We start from the raw sequence: 19368 nt of genomic DNA, 5'->3' as shown, positions 1-19368 counted from the left end.
GAACTAGACGGGGCTAATAATTTCTTAATTGCAATTATTTTTCCAAAGAAACTTCTGCAACACAGAAATGTTGGCAAGAATTCTTATGTAACCTAGTTGTTTTACTCAGACAAAATCAATAGTTTTACATTCCAAACATTCCCCGAGTGTGCGTGCGTGTGCGTAGACGTGACGTTGACTTGTTAAGAATGTCAGAATGCTGTTAGGTTAAACAGCATAAACATTTCACAGCAAGAATTCTCAAATAGACTAACGATTTTTTTTAACAGACTTAATAATGAGTTATAACCTGTGTTGTGATACCACTATAAACTGTATACAAAATATGCAGTCCCTAGAATGAGATGGACGAGGCTTATGAACCTCGACCTATACAGGTGTACAATCTGGCAATGAATGAATGTTTCTTTTTATTAAGCATAGCAGTGTGTTTTCGCTTATTTTAATATCAAGCAACAATGTTAGAAAGTGTGTGCATGGCCCCCAAGAATACAATTTAAAATCACTAATGTTATATGAACCCCCTTCACTTGTGTGTATTTGATTATGAAAGTTTGATACTATGAATAATTGAGGGGAACAATCACAAATAAGCTTGCAACGGTATTGGGGGGGTTACGAGTTCAAACTTCAGATGATTTCTGTTAATCTGCTAAGGCCAAGGGTGTACGGATATCAGTACGAAAATTTGTAAAAAAAGAAGAGGCAATTTTGGCTAATGGCAACGATGAGGATGAATAATGATAATTTTGATGAAATTGATGTGTGGCACTTAGAAAACGAAACTTCAAAGTGTATTGCACCAACAGCTACAATTGTCCCCCCTCCCCACACAAGGTAGTTAACAGAGGTGTACTTTTGTTGGTTTACGACTCTGAGGGCTTAAGTTACTATAACCTGTAGTTGTACATATTAAAAAAGGAAATGACCTGAGCAATAAAATGTAACAATACCGATTCTGGCTTTTTGTCGGATGACGTAGTGGTAATGTTGTTGCAATCACACTTCTGATGGTGTATAAACTTAAATATTTTGCATAACATGAAATACTGTTAATGGAAATGTGTTGTTTCTAATATTCTATATAGAAAGCAGATAACAAGAAAAAGAAGAAAATAAATATTTTTGTCAGATACGAAGCTTCGACCCAAATACATATATGATCAGACAGGATATCAACGATGCGTTTATAACTAACATGTGATTATTCAAAATTGAAATAGTGTAGTGGAAAACAATTAACTAACTAACTCTCTGGACTTCTTAAACCCGAAGAGAGCAAATACAAGCACAAGCGTAAATAATTAAATAAGTTACAAGGGGGCTGAGACATGGTCTAGGTATGGATGCAGACAGACACTAAGTTTTTGTGTGTGGACATAATTGATAATGGAAAAATCCCCTTCAACACAATAACATAGTGGTAATGTTGGTCTTGCCTTGTTCCCATTGATAACATAGTGGTTACACGAAAGAAAGAAATAAAAAAAACATTGTCCTCTATTAAGAAATACTTGTCGAAATTATTCAACCACTTTTTTTCTCTTCCTATCTTCGTAACTAAAAAAATGTTTTTTCAGATGTTTGGATGACTATGAAAATATTGAAACATATGATGTAATAATAAAACGTTGTTGCATTGTAATCAAATGAATTCGTTGAATATGTAGAATATGGTAGGATACATCTTAAAATTTTGGAAGGTATTTGTTATGGTATTCTCTCTCTCCCTCTCTCTCTCTCTCTCTCTCTCTCTCTCTCTACTCTTTCTTAAATTCTCATCCTCATAGTTAAAATTAATCCAAGATAAAATATATATTTTGTGTTGACATGGGAAACATGCAATAAAAATGCATGATTAATAGTTAAGGTCAAAAGCTGAATAAACAGTGAGGGTGATATACGCAAGCTTCCAGGCATGTGATTTGCACAGAATTAAATACAAAATTGAGAGATGGAAGGCTTTTGTTGCCAAACTTTCTGGTTTAAGAAGGCAAGAGAATTAGTTGGTTAATACGGAGCTAATTAGAAACTGCCATCCTCGAGGCTTCACGATGCAAGCCTCGCCTTCTACAAGTTTATTTTCAACATGACCCTTGCTCTTGTTATACTTTTTACAGATAACATCAAAAGCTGTGACATGCGATTTTTTGGCTCTTCTACTTACAACACAGACACTCATGTTTCTTTTTACATCGCAACGATGAGGATAGTTAGTATTATATGTGTTTTGGTGAGTCTCAGACCTCTATGAAAAATAAACTCTTGTAGGATTTTTTGTGTAGTAGTGAGACATGCTAGCACCGTAAATTGAACAGCACATAACTTAGATTTTATTGAAAAGGAAGCGGAAGCCGTTGGAAGCAGTTTGAAGACTGAAATGGCTATGCAAGGACACTTATTATAATGTTAATATTTTAGTATAATGTTTTGAGAATTGCTTCTCGATAATATTTGGTATTGAATTTAATCTGTTGTTAGATAAAATACATAATTATTAGAATTTAAGGACGGAAAATATGAACAGCGAATGAATGCTACTTTTGACTAATCGTGAAGATGAGGATGACAGAACGTACCATCGTTCTTATATACATAAATAATTCACTTTTCACAAATAAAGGCCTGCAATATCAAACACTTTGCTGTCTAGAGTACTAGAAAATGTTCACAGCTTTCTTCTGCAAGATATTAATTAGTTTTACACGTCTATAAAACATAGTAATAACAAAAAATCGGAATATACTCACTTTCTTATTTCAGCAGTGTATATATTATAGATCACACTGTCACATTGTTGTAAGCAGTTGCACAGAGGTTCCTTTTTGCGAGTTAGAAGCTTAAGAATTATCTCTGGAAGAAATAAAGCTAATATTGAAAGATATAACAGAAATTAAATTTGATACTACAGATATATGAATTATGATGGTAAATTTGTAGTGTGCACTCTTAAAATTCCTCGTTTCATAGCCAAAGAAAGGATTCAGAGACGGCAAACGGATAGAAAATGTTTAGGGGGTGTAAGTTCGCATTTAGAGGGATGAAAGGGTAAATTTACAGCCAACACGACCATAAATGTTGGTCGTTTGTGAAAATTTTAGAGGACTGTTGAAGAAATTTTGGGGTGTTGGGGGATATGGAAAAATTACTGGTAGTGATGCTAATGAGTGATTCACATTACTTACGTCACAAACTGTTACATTGTGACTTGGAACAGCCATGATTGAGGCAAGCTCTTGTAATCCTACTGAATGCAAGCGGCCGGGCGGGAGATACGAACACAGACATTCGTGATTTAAAACAAACGTGCAGTTGGTGTACATATAACGAAGGCTTCGAGGTGGATATTTCCTTGAAAACGACAAATAATATTGGCCTCAAACATGGCGGCTGTGAGCATCCTGACGTCACATGAAATCTACCTAGAGTTATATTATTGAATAATGATTGAGATAACATTCTTAAATCTCATTCCTTCACTTGTAATATTTCTCAAGTTAGCTATATATTTCATGTCCCTTGCAAGAAACATGATATAGTGTACATATACAGGGTGTTGCAAAATACCTGTCAGGGCCTCCCCGATGGCGCAGTGGTAGCGTCCTCGCCTTGTAATCAAGGAGTCCCGGGTTCGATACCCGGTGGAGGCACAAGTGGTTCGGATTCCACTTTAAACTGTAGGTCCAGTCCCGATTAGCCTTACTGTGCATAAAGTGGACTTAAAACACCAACTCAAACCAAACCAAAATACCTGTTACAACGCTTGGGAGCTGATTCGACAAGTAAAAACGAGGAAAAAATGCCATATGAAAATATGTCGAAATCGGCACCGTTTGCGAGTGACAGGCGTGCGAAAATCGCCTCACACCATGTGTAAAGTACAATAACTCAAGAAGGAAGAAATATATCAATGTCGGATTAAAATAATACAAAGAAAGTGGTGCCTGACGAATACAATGGTGCATCAATTGAGGCCCAGTGTAAATTGCACAAGGGGACTCTCAAAGAAAGTGGGGAATCCCCTGATGGAAAATATAGGAAATTTACTACTATCTTCTACATAATGTTGAGATCCGAATGTAGCCAGTAAAAAATGACGACATATGTCCACATGTCCCACTACTGCTGAGACACCGTCCCACACTCGGGAAATAGGAAATTCACTCGAAAATGATGCTACGCCGTCAAATTACGCTCAGATTGATTTCAGCTAATTGATACAGAAAGCCCCACTAGAGGCGCTGTGAGTGTAGGTCACCTGTTACGTATTAGTGTTGGTGGATACTACGTAGAGAGTGTAGTCGACCATTGTTTTTCCTGTCTTGTTCTGCGTCTCGCAGGGTGGAGTTTAGTCTGGCCTGTGTGTATGGTTGAATTGCGCCAAGGAATATTGTACGTAGAGTACGTATTCCCGTGTTCTTTCTCGGTTTGCAACAACTGCGTGGACACCTGTGTGACATTACGTGAGTGCTCATCACGGTAGTTGTGATCCGTCACTCGGAGGGAAAGTGCCCCTGTTGCTGGGCAGTTCTCGAACAGGACAATGGTGGAGTACTCTACCCACGAGCTTGCTGATATGTATCTCGTTTATGGAGAGGCAAACCGAAACAGCCGTGAAGCACGGCGTTCGTATCACGAACGTTTTCCCAATAGGCGGTTATCAGCACATGCACTCTTTCAAAGACTTGATGCTCGACTGCGTGAAACTGGATCTCTACTACCCCGTAGGTGGGATTGTGGAAGACCCCGCACTGTGCGCACTGTGCAATTTGAAGAGGACGCGTTGGACGCGATACGACACCAGCACACGTGTCATTGCTCGTACTCAACAAACCCACCATAGCAATGTGTTCCGCGTTCTTCAGGAGGAGAGATTGCACCCATACAAATTGCATAAGGTGCACCACATACTGCCCACGGGTTTTCCACTACGCATGGATTTCTGCCAATGGTACGTGCAACAAACTCTTGCCATTCCAGATTTCCCAACAATAGTTTTGTGGACCGATGAGACAATATTCACCAGGGACGGCATGTTCAATAGCCACAACAGGCACGTCTGGGATATGGACAATCCGCATGCAATAATTGTGCGCCATCATCAACATAGGTTCGCAGTGAATGTGTGGTGTGGCGTAGTAGGTGACCACTTGATAGGCCCGTACATTTTGCCCTCTACTTTGTGTGGTGGGAATTATCAGGTGTTTCTACATGACGTATTACCTGAACTTTTGGAAAACGTGCCACTGGCAGGTAGACAAAGTATCTGGTTTCAACACGACGGCGCCCCCGCACATTTCGACCGGGGAGCCAGGGCCTTACTGAACTATATTTTCGGCGATCGTTGGATTGTCAGGGGTGACCCTTTACCGTGGCCACCTCGTTCCCCCGACCTCACACCACTGGATTTCTTTGTGTGGGGAGAAATGAAAAGGCTGTGTATGAAACCCCTGTGGAAAGTGCTGAGGATCTCGTTGCTCGTGTTAGCGTCGCTGCTGGGACAATTGTTGACATGCCAGAGGTATTTGCGGATACCAGACAATCAGTGCTTTGCCGATGCCATCTTTGTCTTGAAGTTAATGGCGGACATTTTCAACAACGTCTCTGAGTATACCGGTGTTTGTGAGCCCCTATCAGCACCGCATACTGTCCTTTAGTGAAACGTGTGAGTGAAGATGCTGGATATCGCTGTACTTCATACCGTCGATCTGCATATGCGCAGGTTGTGCGCTTCTCAGTGGAATCCCTTCCAGATGTGCTGTGCCTGGAAATGTTACATGCCATTGTGTGCGTTTTCTCGCCATTCTCCGTCTTCATTCCTTCGAGGATTACCCACTTTCTTTGGGGAGCTCTCTTGTAGTATATGCACAGCCTGACGACATGTGGCCATTGTTTAACCTTTTTTCGTACTGCAAAGTAGTGTCTCAACATTAAGGGATTGAAAACGTTTTTTTGTTTTTTTCGATTTTCCCGTATTTTTTTCCATTTGGGATGGTGTCCCAGCAGTAGTGAGACATGCGACAAATTGGTTTCTTTTCTTCTTCGTACCGCAATGTGAATCGTGTACAACAGGAGATTTGCAGTTATTTTCCTATTTTCCGGGTGTGGGACGGTGTCCCAGAAGTAGTGGGACATGTGGACATACGTCGTCATTTTTTACTGGCTACATTCCGATCTCAACATTATGTAGAACATAGTAGTAAATTTCTTGTATTTTCCATCAGGGGATTCCCCACTTTCTTTGAGAGTCCACTTGCGCAATTTACACTGGGCCTCAATTGATGCACCATTGTATTCGTCAGGTACGATTTTGTTTGTATTATTTTATTCCGACATTGATATCTTTCTTCCTTCTTGAGTTATTGTGCCGTAAACATGGTGTGAGCGATTTTCGCACGCCTGTCACTCGAAAACGGTGGCGATTTCGACATTTTTTCACAACCGTGACTACAACATTTGAAAACTCTCTCTCTCTCTCTCTCTCTCTCTCTCTCTCTCTCTCTCTCTCTCTCTCTCTTTCTGTGTGTGTGTGTTTGAGTGTATTAAAAATCAAGCTGAAAAACCTTTCGGAAAAGATCTAAAAGAAAGCTTGAATAATAGTTATAACTACTAACAATATTTTATTATATTACCGGAATGCTTTCCCAGGCAAGCCATCCCGCTGATGTTACACTCCTTGTGGCCAGCTGCAAAGAGAATTAAATAAAATACATCTATTAATTTAGCCGGAAGTGTCAGTTTGGTACAACTTATTTTGCTGTATTCTCCACGATTGCAATCGCTAGTGTTGTGGAATCCGAGAACTTTCAAGATTTACCTCTTTCATTCAATTTTTACCTTTATCTTTTAAAAATACCAACTACTGACAGAAATGTTGATAAAGCCTGAAGCCAAGTGGAAGGTGAAATGGCATTTAAAGATCTTGGTTAGAAGGAGAATGACAGAGCCACAAAGAAGTGTAACAATAAAACGTGTTACATTACAGCGTCGCTGTCTTGTAATCAAGGGGTGCCGGGTTCGATACCCGGTGGAGGCACATAGTGGTTCGGATCCCACTTTAAACTGTACGTCCAGTCCCAATGAGCATTACTGTGCATAAAGTGGACTTAAAACACCAAATCAATCAATGATTTTTACATTACAGCAGACCTAGTCAATCCGCTGTATTTGTGAAAGAGGGCTCTCGTATACACGTGCGGACTTGGTGTACAGAACGTGGGGCCACGAATACATTGTATTACATTAGCTACGTTAGTCTGTTGTAACGTGTTAGATTTGCAGTTGACTCAGAACTTTTGACGCGCAACAATGGAAAAGAAAATATTAAGAAGTGGAAGCAAAGCTTCATACGTTGATGAAAGCACAGTTCATGTGTTTTGCTGTGAAACTACATCAAAGGTCGATGATACGTTTGTGTGCACTGAGTGTCACAATACTTTTCATTTGAACTGTGTAACGTTAAAGGCACCAAAGGAAAGTAATTCTCCTGGTGAATTAACATATCTCGCATGTAAAGAAAAATTTACAGTTCCTGTTGTGCCAGGTTCAAACATAGGATATTAATAGCCATTAGAATATATTTATCCCAATACAAATTTAGAATGAGCAACATGAGACTGTATATTGGTATATGCATGATACCTCCCATGGCACGGGAAAACATTAAGATTTGCAGTAAATAGAAACAAAAACACAGAACTTACGTTTTAACATATGAATTCAGAGTCTATTTATCTTGATTATGTATAATTTAAAAATTACCAAAGTTGTACATCATAACGAAACTGACAAAAAAATCACAGTAACAGCACAATTTTTCTCTCATGCACTTCCATTAATCTCGTAACTTCCAGCAACAAGATTAATATCTGTCAGGCGGGATGGTGTACTTCAACAGTCTGTTCATACGTCCGGGAAGGACATGTCAATCGCCCCCTCTAATGAGAAACAAAATCGACGACGTCGACGTCAGAGTCTACGAGATTTTAGATTCAACCTTCTAAAAGTATCTTCCTCATTTCTGGAGAACAATTAAAAATCTTCAGATTGTCGAAATTCACCTTACACACTTCCTTGAGAGTTTTTGTGTCCAATAATACTGCCGTGTTGAATTTCACTTGGGTAGCTATGAACGGTCCTGTCCACAAATAAAACAACTTGGAAATGGTTCGGTTAACAGCTGAACTTGGACGATGACTTCTTAGCAGCACCAGGTCATCCTCGTTCAACTTCAAAGCATGGCACTTCTGCTTCAGTTTCCGCCTCTGCACAGCATATCGTTCCCTTAACCGCATTTGAACAACCTTACTCTGCCAGTCTTTCTCACCGTCTTCTGACTGAGGCCGTGGCAAATCTCTTAGCACTTGTGGTGGATCTTAATGGCGGAAAAACAATTCAATGGGTGAATATCCTGTAACTTCAGAAAGAGAACTGTTAATTAACCAGGCAACTTCATAAAGATGCTTGGACCAAATCTGGTGATCATGCTGGCAATAAACCCTAAGTAAACGAGTTATCTCTTGGTTGGCTCCCTCCACTAGGTTTCCTTGAAGGTAGTAGGGCGTCGTACACACATGTTTCATTCCCATGGATTCGATGAAACTTTGCCATGACCGGGAAGTGAACTGGGATCCTCTATCCGACAAAATTAGTTTAACAGCTGGATAATGGACGAAATATCTCTCCTTCATTAAGCGAATTATCTCAGCTGTACTAGCTAGACTTTTGCAGAGGATAAACTGTGACGAACCTGGAGAAAACATCTCTAAGGCTGAGAATATAATAGTTCCCTGAAGAAGGCGGTAACTTTCCAATGAGGTCAATGGAAAGCATCTCATGAGGTTCCTTTCCAGTAATGTGCAGCTTTTCCTTCATGATACCTAACTTGTTAGGCTTCACTTTTGCACAAATCAGGCAATCACGAATATAGTTAGAAATATCAGGTTTCATTTTTTTCCAATAATATCGGGATTGCAATTACCGATAACACTTTCCCACACCAAAATGACCACCGTCATCATGAATTTATTTCATCAGCTTGTGGCGAATACTATCATATTTATGTTACTATTTAAATAAATAGTTGAAGCGTGTAAATTTAAGAAGGTGCTACATTAAGTATTAATCGCCCAGCCCAATATTATACCCTGATTCTCGTGGACCGAGTAGGTTTGCTCGCAGGAGGCAAAGAACTCAAAATGCACGAGTGAACAAATCTGGGTTGACTGAACCTTGTTGAGAAATGGGGGAATCGTCTAGTTCGCCCCTCCCAACAAAATTACGTACGCCCAATAGAACCCAGATATAACGCTCTCATTCACACAAGATTGCATACATCGATGCCTTATCTATAGAAAAGTGATGAGTTTACTATTTGCTTCATTGAAAGATGTACTCAATATTAACAGCCTTTTATTCATATATAATTTCTATGTGAAATAACATCAATGATTCGACCAGTACAATAAACTTCAAATTCTCAAATATTCAGGTTATAACATATCGACGAATACATTTTTTGTAGTTAATAAAATTCACATGTTAACAATAAGTGGATTTCAAAAACAACTTAAACTTTTCCGTTCCTTATTTTGTAGTTTTTTTTTTGTTTTACTACCAATAATAAATAGAAATCTATTCACCCCAAATTTTTAGTCTATAGATTTACGCACTCACTCATGCAATCAATTCATCATTCAAAAAATCATAGTTATTAAAACATTTTATATACACTCACTTGGAATATATCCCATCAATCATACTTACACTACAAAAGTATCGCCGAAAGAAGTCACTAATAGATTTTGTAGAAATGTTACGTATTATTCAGCCAGATCGGAGAGAGAGATAAAATAAATCAATCGTCACTGATTCATTTTTAGTTTTGTAGTAAAGAGCCTAATTAAACTTACTTGTGAATTTAGAACAGATTTTTAGATTGTTAACAACTAATATCCCATTTTGGAGACTTACAAAAAACTAGATTAAACCAAAACCCGTATTGACCTCTTTCCTTCCCCGTTGCGTTTGTTGGCAGAATCCAGATCGAGATGGAAGATAGGCAACTCAAACGTATTACGTCAGCTATATAGACTTGCAAATCGTGCAACAAAGGGGAGGTAAAGGTCGGGCTGTTATTCCACGAACTGGTTGATAAAGCTGAACTCGCTCCGCTCTGGCTGGTGTCTAGACCTGGTCTGTACTGTTCAGCGTGTTCCCACCAGACCTGCCCGATCGGGAAGAATATTTACCCATGCGCAAGGTTACCTATCGAGGAAGCAAGCGGCCTCTGTCGAGAAGGCTTCGCAACTTGACAATGTTACGTAATAATTAGTGACGTATTTTGGCGAGTTAAATACTTCACTCACATACATAAAAGGAGAGTGAAGCTGTGGCGGGGTGATATTTATGTGTGTGTATATATATATATCAACCGTCACAAGCTCGGGACGTCTGGAATTCGGAACACACAACTTGTACTGTGGAGACTCCCCACTGTAACTTCTAAACAGCAATCCATGTTGAAGTTTAAATGACTTCCGTAACCTGGTCATGCCTGCATCTTCGTTTTATCTAGTCTGTTGAAGTTTAGCAATCATTTCACTGCAAAAAGAATCTTTAGCCTGGGATGCTTTCCAATCACTCACTTCTTCATCTTCATCTTCTTCCTAGAGAAAATTTATGTGGTATGCAGACAATCAGACTCCGGCTTGTTCTCAGTATCTGCCTTCACATATCTAGATAATGTATCAGGAATAATATTTTCCTTTCCACTAATGTACACTATTTCGAACTGATATGATTGGATTTTCAAAGACCAACGGGTCAATCGACTATTCCAATTTTTACTACTTTGCAGCTACTGTAGTCCTTTATGATCAGTATAAATTTTAAATTTTCGCCCCTTAAGATAGACTGCAAAGCGTTCTATTCCAAATAATATAGCAAGGCACTCTACTTCATAAACAGAAAAATGAAGTTCATTGTTACGTAACTTTCGGCTAGCATATTGGATAACGAAAATATCATGTCCATCTGTCTGGAAGAAAAGGCAAACAAGCCCTTTTCCACATGCATCTGACTGTAGACAAAATTATTTAGTAAAATCTGGTTGCGAGTTTTTGCAAGTTTCATCAATTCGAAACCTTCATTTTCTACTTCTGTCCATTGAAATTTCACATTTTTGGACAAAAGATAAGTAAGTGGTTGCACTTTCACAGCAAAATTTTCAATGTCCTTTCTCCTCCATCCGGCGAGTCCCAAAAATTTCCTAACGTCTTTTCTATTTCTAGATCTAGGAAAATTTAAAATGGTGTCGTTTTTCTTAGTATCTGTTCGGATGGAATCCTCAGAAACAATATGGTCTAAATTTAATATTTCCTACAGTTGGGCCGCAATAAGAAGCGGTGTGAAATCAGAACGCAGAACGGCAGAACGTGACCAAATTCTGTCTTCTCGTTGGCTGCCATGTGGCTGGGGTTTTTCTGCGTTGCCACGTTCGCACAAACAGGCGGACAGGCTAATTAGCTGTTGGAAAGCTCGGGAAAAAATAAAACGTCACGGGAAATTAAGCACGTACGTATCAGTATGCTAATTTATGTCATTTCCGTCGTAAAGTGATAAATTAACGAATCTAGAAGTTTGAATCTGAAGTTCCTTGTATGTTAACGTTAACTTCCCGTGTGAATTTTACTTTCCGGCAAGCATGAAACATTTGCTGCTCTACACAGCAACCGAAAACCTTCACTGAAAGAACCTCTGTTGTGTATTTATTATGGTACATTGCAAGCATCAGCTACCGGCATCTTTTTACTTGTGTTGTATCGTATCACAATTACCTACAAAAGAAAATGCACCTTGTGTTATGAACAAAAGTGGCAAATCGTTCTCCTTTGATTTCATACCGCCTCTATTTGCCTTCTTTGTCACAACGCGACGTTCGTCTCTTTCGCAACTCGATACCGACCGCAGCTATGCCCGCCTATTGTTTTTGTATACGAAACTCGCCCTTTGTTTTGTAATGACATGGAATTTATACTTCTGTGACATTGTTGAAGCTTCAGAACGTACAAATGAAATGCATTTCTTGAAATTTAGGCCGAATTACTTATAAACAAATTACGTACAACTTTGTTTCGTTAACACGTTTTTAAATTATATTTTGTGGAACCTACAAAAATTTACCTCTAAAGCAGAATTTCACAGAACTGATTTACTGTATTACGAAGAAGAATTTATCAAGAATAAATCAATTGTGTGTGAATTGATTGATTGATTGAGTTGGTGTTTTAAAGTCCACTTTATGCACACTACGGCTAATCTGGAATGAACCTACAGTTGGAAGTGCGATCCGAACCACTATGTGCCTCGACAGGGTATCGAACCCAGGCGACGACGCTTACCCTACCACTGTACCATCGGGGAGCCACATGTGGGTGTGTGAAGTGAGATAATTTGGGAACCTACATGAGAATACAGGATCTGGCAAAAAAGAGTTCAATAAATTACAACGAAACGCTTGTCAATTGCTCGATTTCCATAACATTAATGATACATTTGGTGCATGTGTTATTAATGCTTCGAGCTACCTGTATGTAAAAACATAAAAAATGAATGAAAGAACAGAAGTAGTATCAAAATCATTTCCCTGTGTACCAATTACTTTCTTTCTTCTTTCCGTCATTGCAGTACAATTTCTCCAAACAACTCTTACAAACATACACACGAACGCCCGCTCACGCACAAAAGTATTCAATACAGAAATCGGACTGAATATTAAAAAAAACGCACTTCCCTTAGCCAAAAGCTCTTCGCCTATTAACGTTGTTCCTTCTAATATGAACAGAGTCGGAATTAGAACAATTGGAAGTTCTCCTCCTCCTCCATTCTCAACACTATCCAAAATCATTCGTCTCTTCCTCCTTCTCACAATTAGCCAAAAGTGGCAGAAATTCTCCAGATAAGAGAATTACTAAATCAGCCATTCATCCTCATTGCCATGATTAGCGAAATTACAGAAAAGGGACAAAAAAGTAGGAAGAATACATAAATTTGGAAACTGTACATTAACTAAAAAAAAAGTGCGGTTTCTGTTGGAAAGATAGTAACTCGTACGTACTTTTTACCATAAAATATATTGATGAAACTGACTTGTAAACCCGAGTGTTATAAACTTATTTTAATTTTAAAATTTGTGAACAAATACTATGACGAAAATAATTTCAATTCCAGAAAGTGTATTCTATAGTTCTTGCTGGTGAAATCCTATATACTGACAATGATCAATGGTGTTAACGTACTGAGCCCTTTATTGCTGGCACTATTGCTTCGTCACTGTAATGGAAAATGGATCGTTCGTTTTTGCATTGTAAGTTGCATTTTACATAGTAATTAATGACATTTTGCTGTGTCGTACAACATGGATATCAACAGGAATATATTCATATGTGTCAGTTATTATCTGGATATTAGAATTATTCAGATAATAGTAGTGTAATCGGGTAAGTTCTACTCCATATTTGGTACGAGGCCTATTATTTTTAATAATTTTAGCACAGTGGAAAACCTATTTTGATGATGTTTTCGTCGATTTTATACTATTGCAAATCTGTGATTTTTCATCTCGTACTTCGTACGAATGTCATAATTTCTTTCGAGTTAAAGTACGTAACACCTACACCCACCTACACCCACCCACCCACCCACACCCACGCACACCTACTTACACCTACACAAATTTACTTCCGGTCTACTTCCGGTCTATTTGACAGACGCCTGTGAGTTTTTCCAGTTCTTTTAAGTATACAAGTACATATATTTTGGGAGTTCAAAATAGTACTTGGTACGAGGCCTATTATATTTATTAATATAAGCATCATGGTAAACCTATTTTGACGATGTTTTTGTCAATTTTATACTATTGCAAATCTGTGATTTTTCATCTCGTATTTCGTACGAGTGTCATAATTTCTTTTAAGTTAAAGTATGTAACACCCACGCACACCCATGCACACCTATGCATATCCACACTTACACCCATGCACACCAATGCACACCTACACTCACGTACACCTATACCCACCCACGCACACCCACGCTATGCAACAAGTTATTACGCAATGTTTACGCAACAAGTTATTACGCAGACAAGTATCTACCGTGTTTTTGGTAATGACGTAATGGGATGTCTTCTGATTGACTTACTGTTTAGGATGTTTTTATCCGCGCTTAGGTTACTTAAAGGGTTTTCGCATTACAGATCAGTCATTATCGTGAGAGTGTTTTGAAGAGTACGGATGTGTTGTTGCAGTGTTAAAAGTTAAGCATTTAATTTATTTTCAAGCTACCTACTATTTTATTATTTTAAGTTTAAAACAAGTGTATCAAGTGATTTTTTTCATAGTAATTTCGATCAGATTGAGTTTTGATGTGATCAGATGTTACTTGCTGTCTCTGGAAATTCTGTATAAATAACACAGCTGAAAATTTTATCGTAATAGCTAAAATTATTTTATTTTGAAGGTGGTTCAAGTCGTTTTTCATACAGATTGAATTTGCATGAATTTGTATTTGTATTGAATTTTGTATTTTTTCCAGAGAAAATTTATATATAAATACCAGAGCTGAAAAAAAAATATAATTATAACTATTGTTTTTTAAGTTACATTCTATTAATTATCGCAAGTTTAAAAGTGTTTTTTTAGTAAATAGAATCTTATTGAATTTTGAGTTGATTGTTCGTCTTATTGTTATTTACTTAAAGCATATTTAAAAAAATGTCATCTACCAAGTTCATCGAATGTGCTATTTGTGGGAAATTCATCTCCAAAACTAATATTAGCAAACATAGGGCAAGATGTAGCGACACAGGTTTAACAATAAATCGTTCGTTACCTACTAAGCCTTCTACTCAATGTGGAAAAATAATTAGCATTGCAAATTTAAGTAAACAAATGAAAATTTGCATGGAACATTGAAAAGGAAAACTGATCATCCTGAAACTGAAGCTTCTACTTCCAAACAAATTAAGATGTCTAATGACCAAAAGCCGATTAGATCTGCATTCAACAACCAACTCCTGGATTTTCTTTTTACTTCGAAACCAGGCTGTGATATTTCTAGTTTCTTGAGTGAAATTAAAACATCTATGATACATATTTTGAAAAATAAACTGGAAAACAACTCCATAAAAGTATCTGTTGATCTAATCTGTAAATATGAGAAAACCGATGGTACAAGAAATATTTTTTTTCACGAAACGAAAAAACAAGTTCTTTATTTGGCAGACATTGATAATTTGAATGTTTTTATTCTAATCTTACTAGTGAATTGATTAGAAAACACGATGAATTCGAGGCTAAGGGATCAGGTTGGTCTTTATGCGGAAGTCCTCACAGATTAATCGCTTATGTAAACAAATTTACACCTTTTTCTGCTTCGAGCTATGTTCCACTTCCGGTAGAAATTCAGCATAAGAAAGCCGTGTTGAACATTTATAACACCGACAATAAGTGTTTTATGTGGTGCATTTTAGCAGCACTTCACCCGGTTCATTGGATAGATAATCCGTGTCGAGTGAGTCACTACACACAATATATCGATGAGATTGAATATGCTATGACAGGCATCGAATACCCTGTTGCTATTTCTGACATCACAAAGTTTGAAAACAGGGTACGAAATGGAGAAGGAAAACGATTAGCTATAAATGTATATTCGTATAGTTCAGTTAAGCATTTTGTGCATCCTGTTAGGATAACTAATATTGCTGATGACGAAGCCATAGAAATCAATCTGCTTCTCATTGCTGACGATCATGTTCATCATTACACGCTAATTCGTTCACTCTCCCGGTTAGTCAGAAGCCAAACAACCAAACATTGTGCACACATTGAATTTTGTCCAAGGTGTTTAACCGTATTCGAGGATCGTGACCGACGTAATTACCTACATTTCCAAAATCAAGAAATTGCCAAACAAAGACTTGCTGAACATAAAGTCTACTGTGGAGTCAACAGACCGGCTCGCATGTTGATGCCCAAAGCAAATGAATTCGAAGAATTTAAAATGCACAAGGCCTTGTTGGAACATCCGGATATTATTATTGCAGACTTTGAGGCTTTTCTCAAACCATTGTCCTATTGCGATCCGGACCCCGAATTTTCTTCTACAACACCGTACCAGGTTCATGATCCAAATAGGTTTGGATATGTTGTTGTTTGGCAGGATATGATAAATAAACCATATATATATCGCGGACCGAATGTTATTGAACTCTTTTTTAAAAAGATGGTGGAGGAGGTTGATAAAATTGGCAGCCTCTTATTCCAATCGAAATCAATGCTTCCATTATCTAGCGATGAACTTCAATCTTACAATAACATTGAAACGTGTTTGGTGTGTGATCAACATTTCACGGATAAGAATCGGAAAGTGTTTCAGCATAATCATTTTACCGGAAACTATATTAGTGGAATCTGTAACACCTGCAACCTCAAGATCCAGAAGCCCAAATTCGTACCAATATTTTTTCACAATGGATCCAATTATGACTTCCACTTTTGAATTAGGAATCTTGGATACGATACGCAAAAAATAGATATTCTTGCTCAAAACGAAGAGAGTTATATTTCTATAAGTAAGAAAGTTAAGATTCCAGGAACGAATTAAATCATAGAGAAGAGGTTTCTAGACTCTTTTAGATTCCTATCGGCAAGTCTCGATGCTTTAGCGAGTAAACTTACTGACGAACAATTTAAAATTACAAAAGCTAGTTTTCCCAACATACACGTTGAACTGATTAAACGTAAAGGCATTTATCCTTACGAATATGTAACCGATGAATCTAAATTTGACGATGACACTCTCCCACCTCAAAAAGAATTCTTCAGTCAACTGAAAAAAAACGGAATCACGGACGAAGAATACGAACATGCGAAATTAATATGAAAGGAATTGAGATGCAATACTCTCGGCGATTATCACGATGCGTATCTCAAATTAGACGTAACGATACTTGCTGATGTATTTCAGGTATTTAGAAAAACAGCAATAAATATTTATAAATTAGATCCAGCATACGTCTACAGTCTTCCTGGTTTGGCATGGTCTGCTATGTTGCTCCAGACCAGGATCAAGTTGGAATTGATATCGGATGTGGACATGTTACTTTTTATAGAAAGAGGGATACGTGAGGGGATGGTTCAATGCTCGCAGAGACACGCAAAGGCAAACAATATTCACATGTCTGAGAATCAATATGATGCAAATCGACCATTGAATTACATATTTTACGCTAACGTAAAAAATCTCTACGGTTTCGCAATGATACAAAAACTTCCATACGGAGGATTCGAGTGGATAGATCGCATTTCAATTGATATTAATCATTTCGACGATCGTGAATTTGGTCTGTTCATTGAGGTAGACATTGAATTTCCAAATAATTTGCATGATATTTTTTCCGATTTACCTCCGGCTCCCGAAATTAAATGTCCACCTGATTCTAATCAAAGCAAGCTTATGTTAACTCTAGAGAGAAAAGAGAGATATGTCGTCCACTACAAGTTTTTGATTGAAAAGGGTGTTCAGGTAGTAAATGTAAAAAGAATTCTCAAGTTCAAACACTCTCTATGATTAAATTCTTATATTGAGACCAACACGAGACACAGAACAGCTGCCATTTCAGAATTAGATAAAGATTTTTATCAACTAATGAAAAATGCCGTTTATGGAAAAACCATGGAGAACGTCAGAAAGCATATAGACATAAAATTGGTTGCAGATAACAATAAATGTAGAAAATTAGTATCTGATCCTAGATTCAAATCGAGAAAAATTTACAACGAGAATTTAACACTTTTTAATCTAGATATAAAATTAATAAAATTCAGAAAACCCATTTACATTGGTGCAACAGTTCTCGACTTGTCAAAACTGTACATGTTCGAATTTCATTATAATATTATGAAACCTTTCTATAATGATAAGCTGTCAATTTTGTACATGGACACCGATAGTTTTATTTATGACATTCAAACACCTAACCTCTACGAAGATCTTAAACATCCTTCCATGCTTGGGTATTTCGACACTTCTTCCTACCCTCAACCTAACAGATTTGGAATTCCTTCCCACAACAAGAAGGTTCTCGGTAAGTTCAAAGATGAGTGTAACGGTGATATTATTATTGAGTTCGCTGGTTTGCGTTCGAAGATGTATACATTCAGAACAGAGAGCAGCGTCACGAAGAAAGCAGAAGGAACGTGCAAAGATACCGTGGAAAACAAACTAACATTCCAGGATTATATTAATTGCCTTTCTTCACAGTCGAGGATACTTCGTGAGGATAATAGAATACAAAGCTCAAACCATGAGAATACAACGAATAAAATAAAAAAAGTAGCCCTAGATCCACAGGACGACAAGAGGTGCATTCTCGAGTGTGGAATCTATACTTTGCCTTGGGGACACTTTAGTTTAGAAGTTAATAATAATTGCACTCAACAGATGTGAAAAATAATAAACGTAACATCAAACCAAAATTTTGAAAATAACAAAAAAAAATCCTTTATTACGATATTAGGTCATAATTGCATTTGAGGTAATAAATACTTTTCATATTCAAGAATTAAACATCTAAATGGGTTTCCTTTGGTAATTAAATAAACGCATGATTTCATATTACTTGCCCGTAAAATTAATGCACATGTAGTGAAAATAATTCTCACTAGGTGGTAGGTGTTTGCAGGCAACCTGTTAGCATGGGAGTATAATGCAAAATATGCTCGCTAGATGTCACTATTTGAAAGAATGGTAAAAAAGAGAGACAAATCTTATTATTGCTATGTTTGATGTAATCAATTTTAATGTAGATTACTTTGTTCATTTATTGGGAATCTGAAAATTATGTAACCCGTATTTTGAAAGTTGTATAAAGAATCTTGATGTAAAGAATATGTATTGAGGGACAATTTGGCTGATTCGGCGTGAATTAGGTGTATTCAAAAATCCATGAGAGGAAATGGATAAAAAGACATTACATTATTTTTCGCTTGTATATAGATTTTTTAGTGTATAAGTACTGTAAATTGATTTAAAACATACTTAAATGTACCCTAACATACACACGTACTACCTTATGTAATAGTTTGGTGCGAATAAGGGTTGCGTGTGTTATCGCTGACGGAAGTCTAGAGAATCCCAGCGGAGAAGGGCTTGTTGGGAGAGGTATCGAGAGGAACGGCGTCGGTTGAAAATGGAGGGAATGGAAGGATGGATGACGCGAACTGCAGCGAAACTTGGCTGAGTTGGTTACACACATTTGGAGATAAGTACATCAAATGATAGTTAGACGTCCGTGATCCTGAA

General features: G+C 37.5%; 1 protein-coding gene across 1 annotated transcript in view; it reads right to left on the bottom strand.

Annotated features, from left to right (window-relative positions):
• The window catches only part of LOC145988431 (sodium channel protein Nach-like), a 200302-nt gene that overhangs the window by 25442 nt on the left and 155492 nt on the right, over positions 1-19368 (bottom strand). Inside the window, exons 7-8 of the mRNA XM_083123323.1 lie at positions 6633-6686; positions 2751-2853 (exon numbers count right to left, since the gene is read on the bottom strand). Of these exons, the coding sequence (XP_082979449.1) occupies positions 2751-2853; positions 6633-6686 (157 nt within the window). The remainder of the gene's footprint in view (positions 1-2750; positions 2854-6632; positions 6687-19368) is intronic.

The sequence above is a fragment of the Lepisma saccharinum genome, chromosome 5 (assembly GCF_977018435.1).
Source record: "Lepisma saccharinum chromosome 5, izLepSacc3.1, whole genome shotgun sequence".
Lineage (NCBI taxonomy): Eukaryota > Metazoa > Arthropoda > Insecta > Zygentoma > Lepismatidae > Lepisma > Lepisma saccharinum.
Note: the sequence above shows the minus strand (reverse complement) of the source record. Positions and strands in the feature narration are given on the sequence as shown.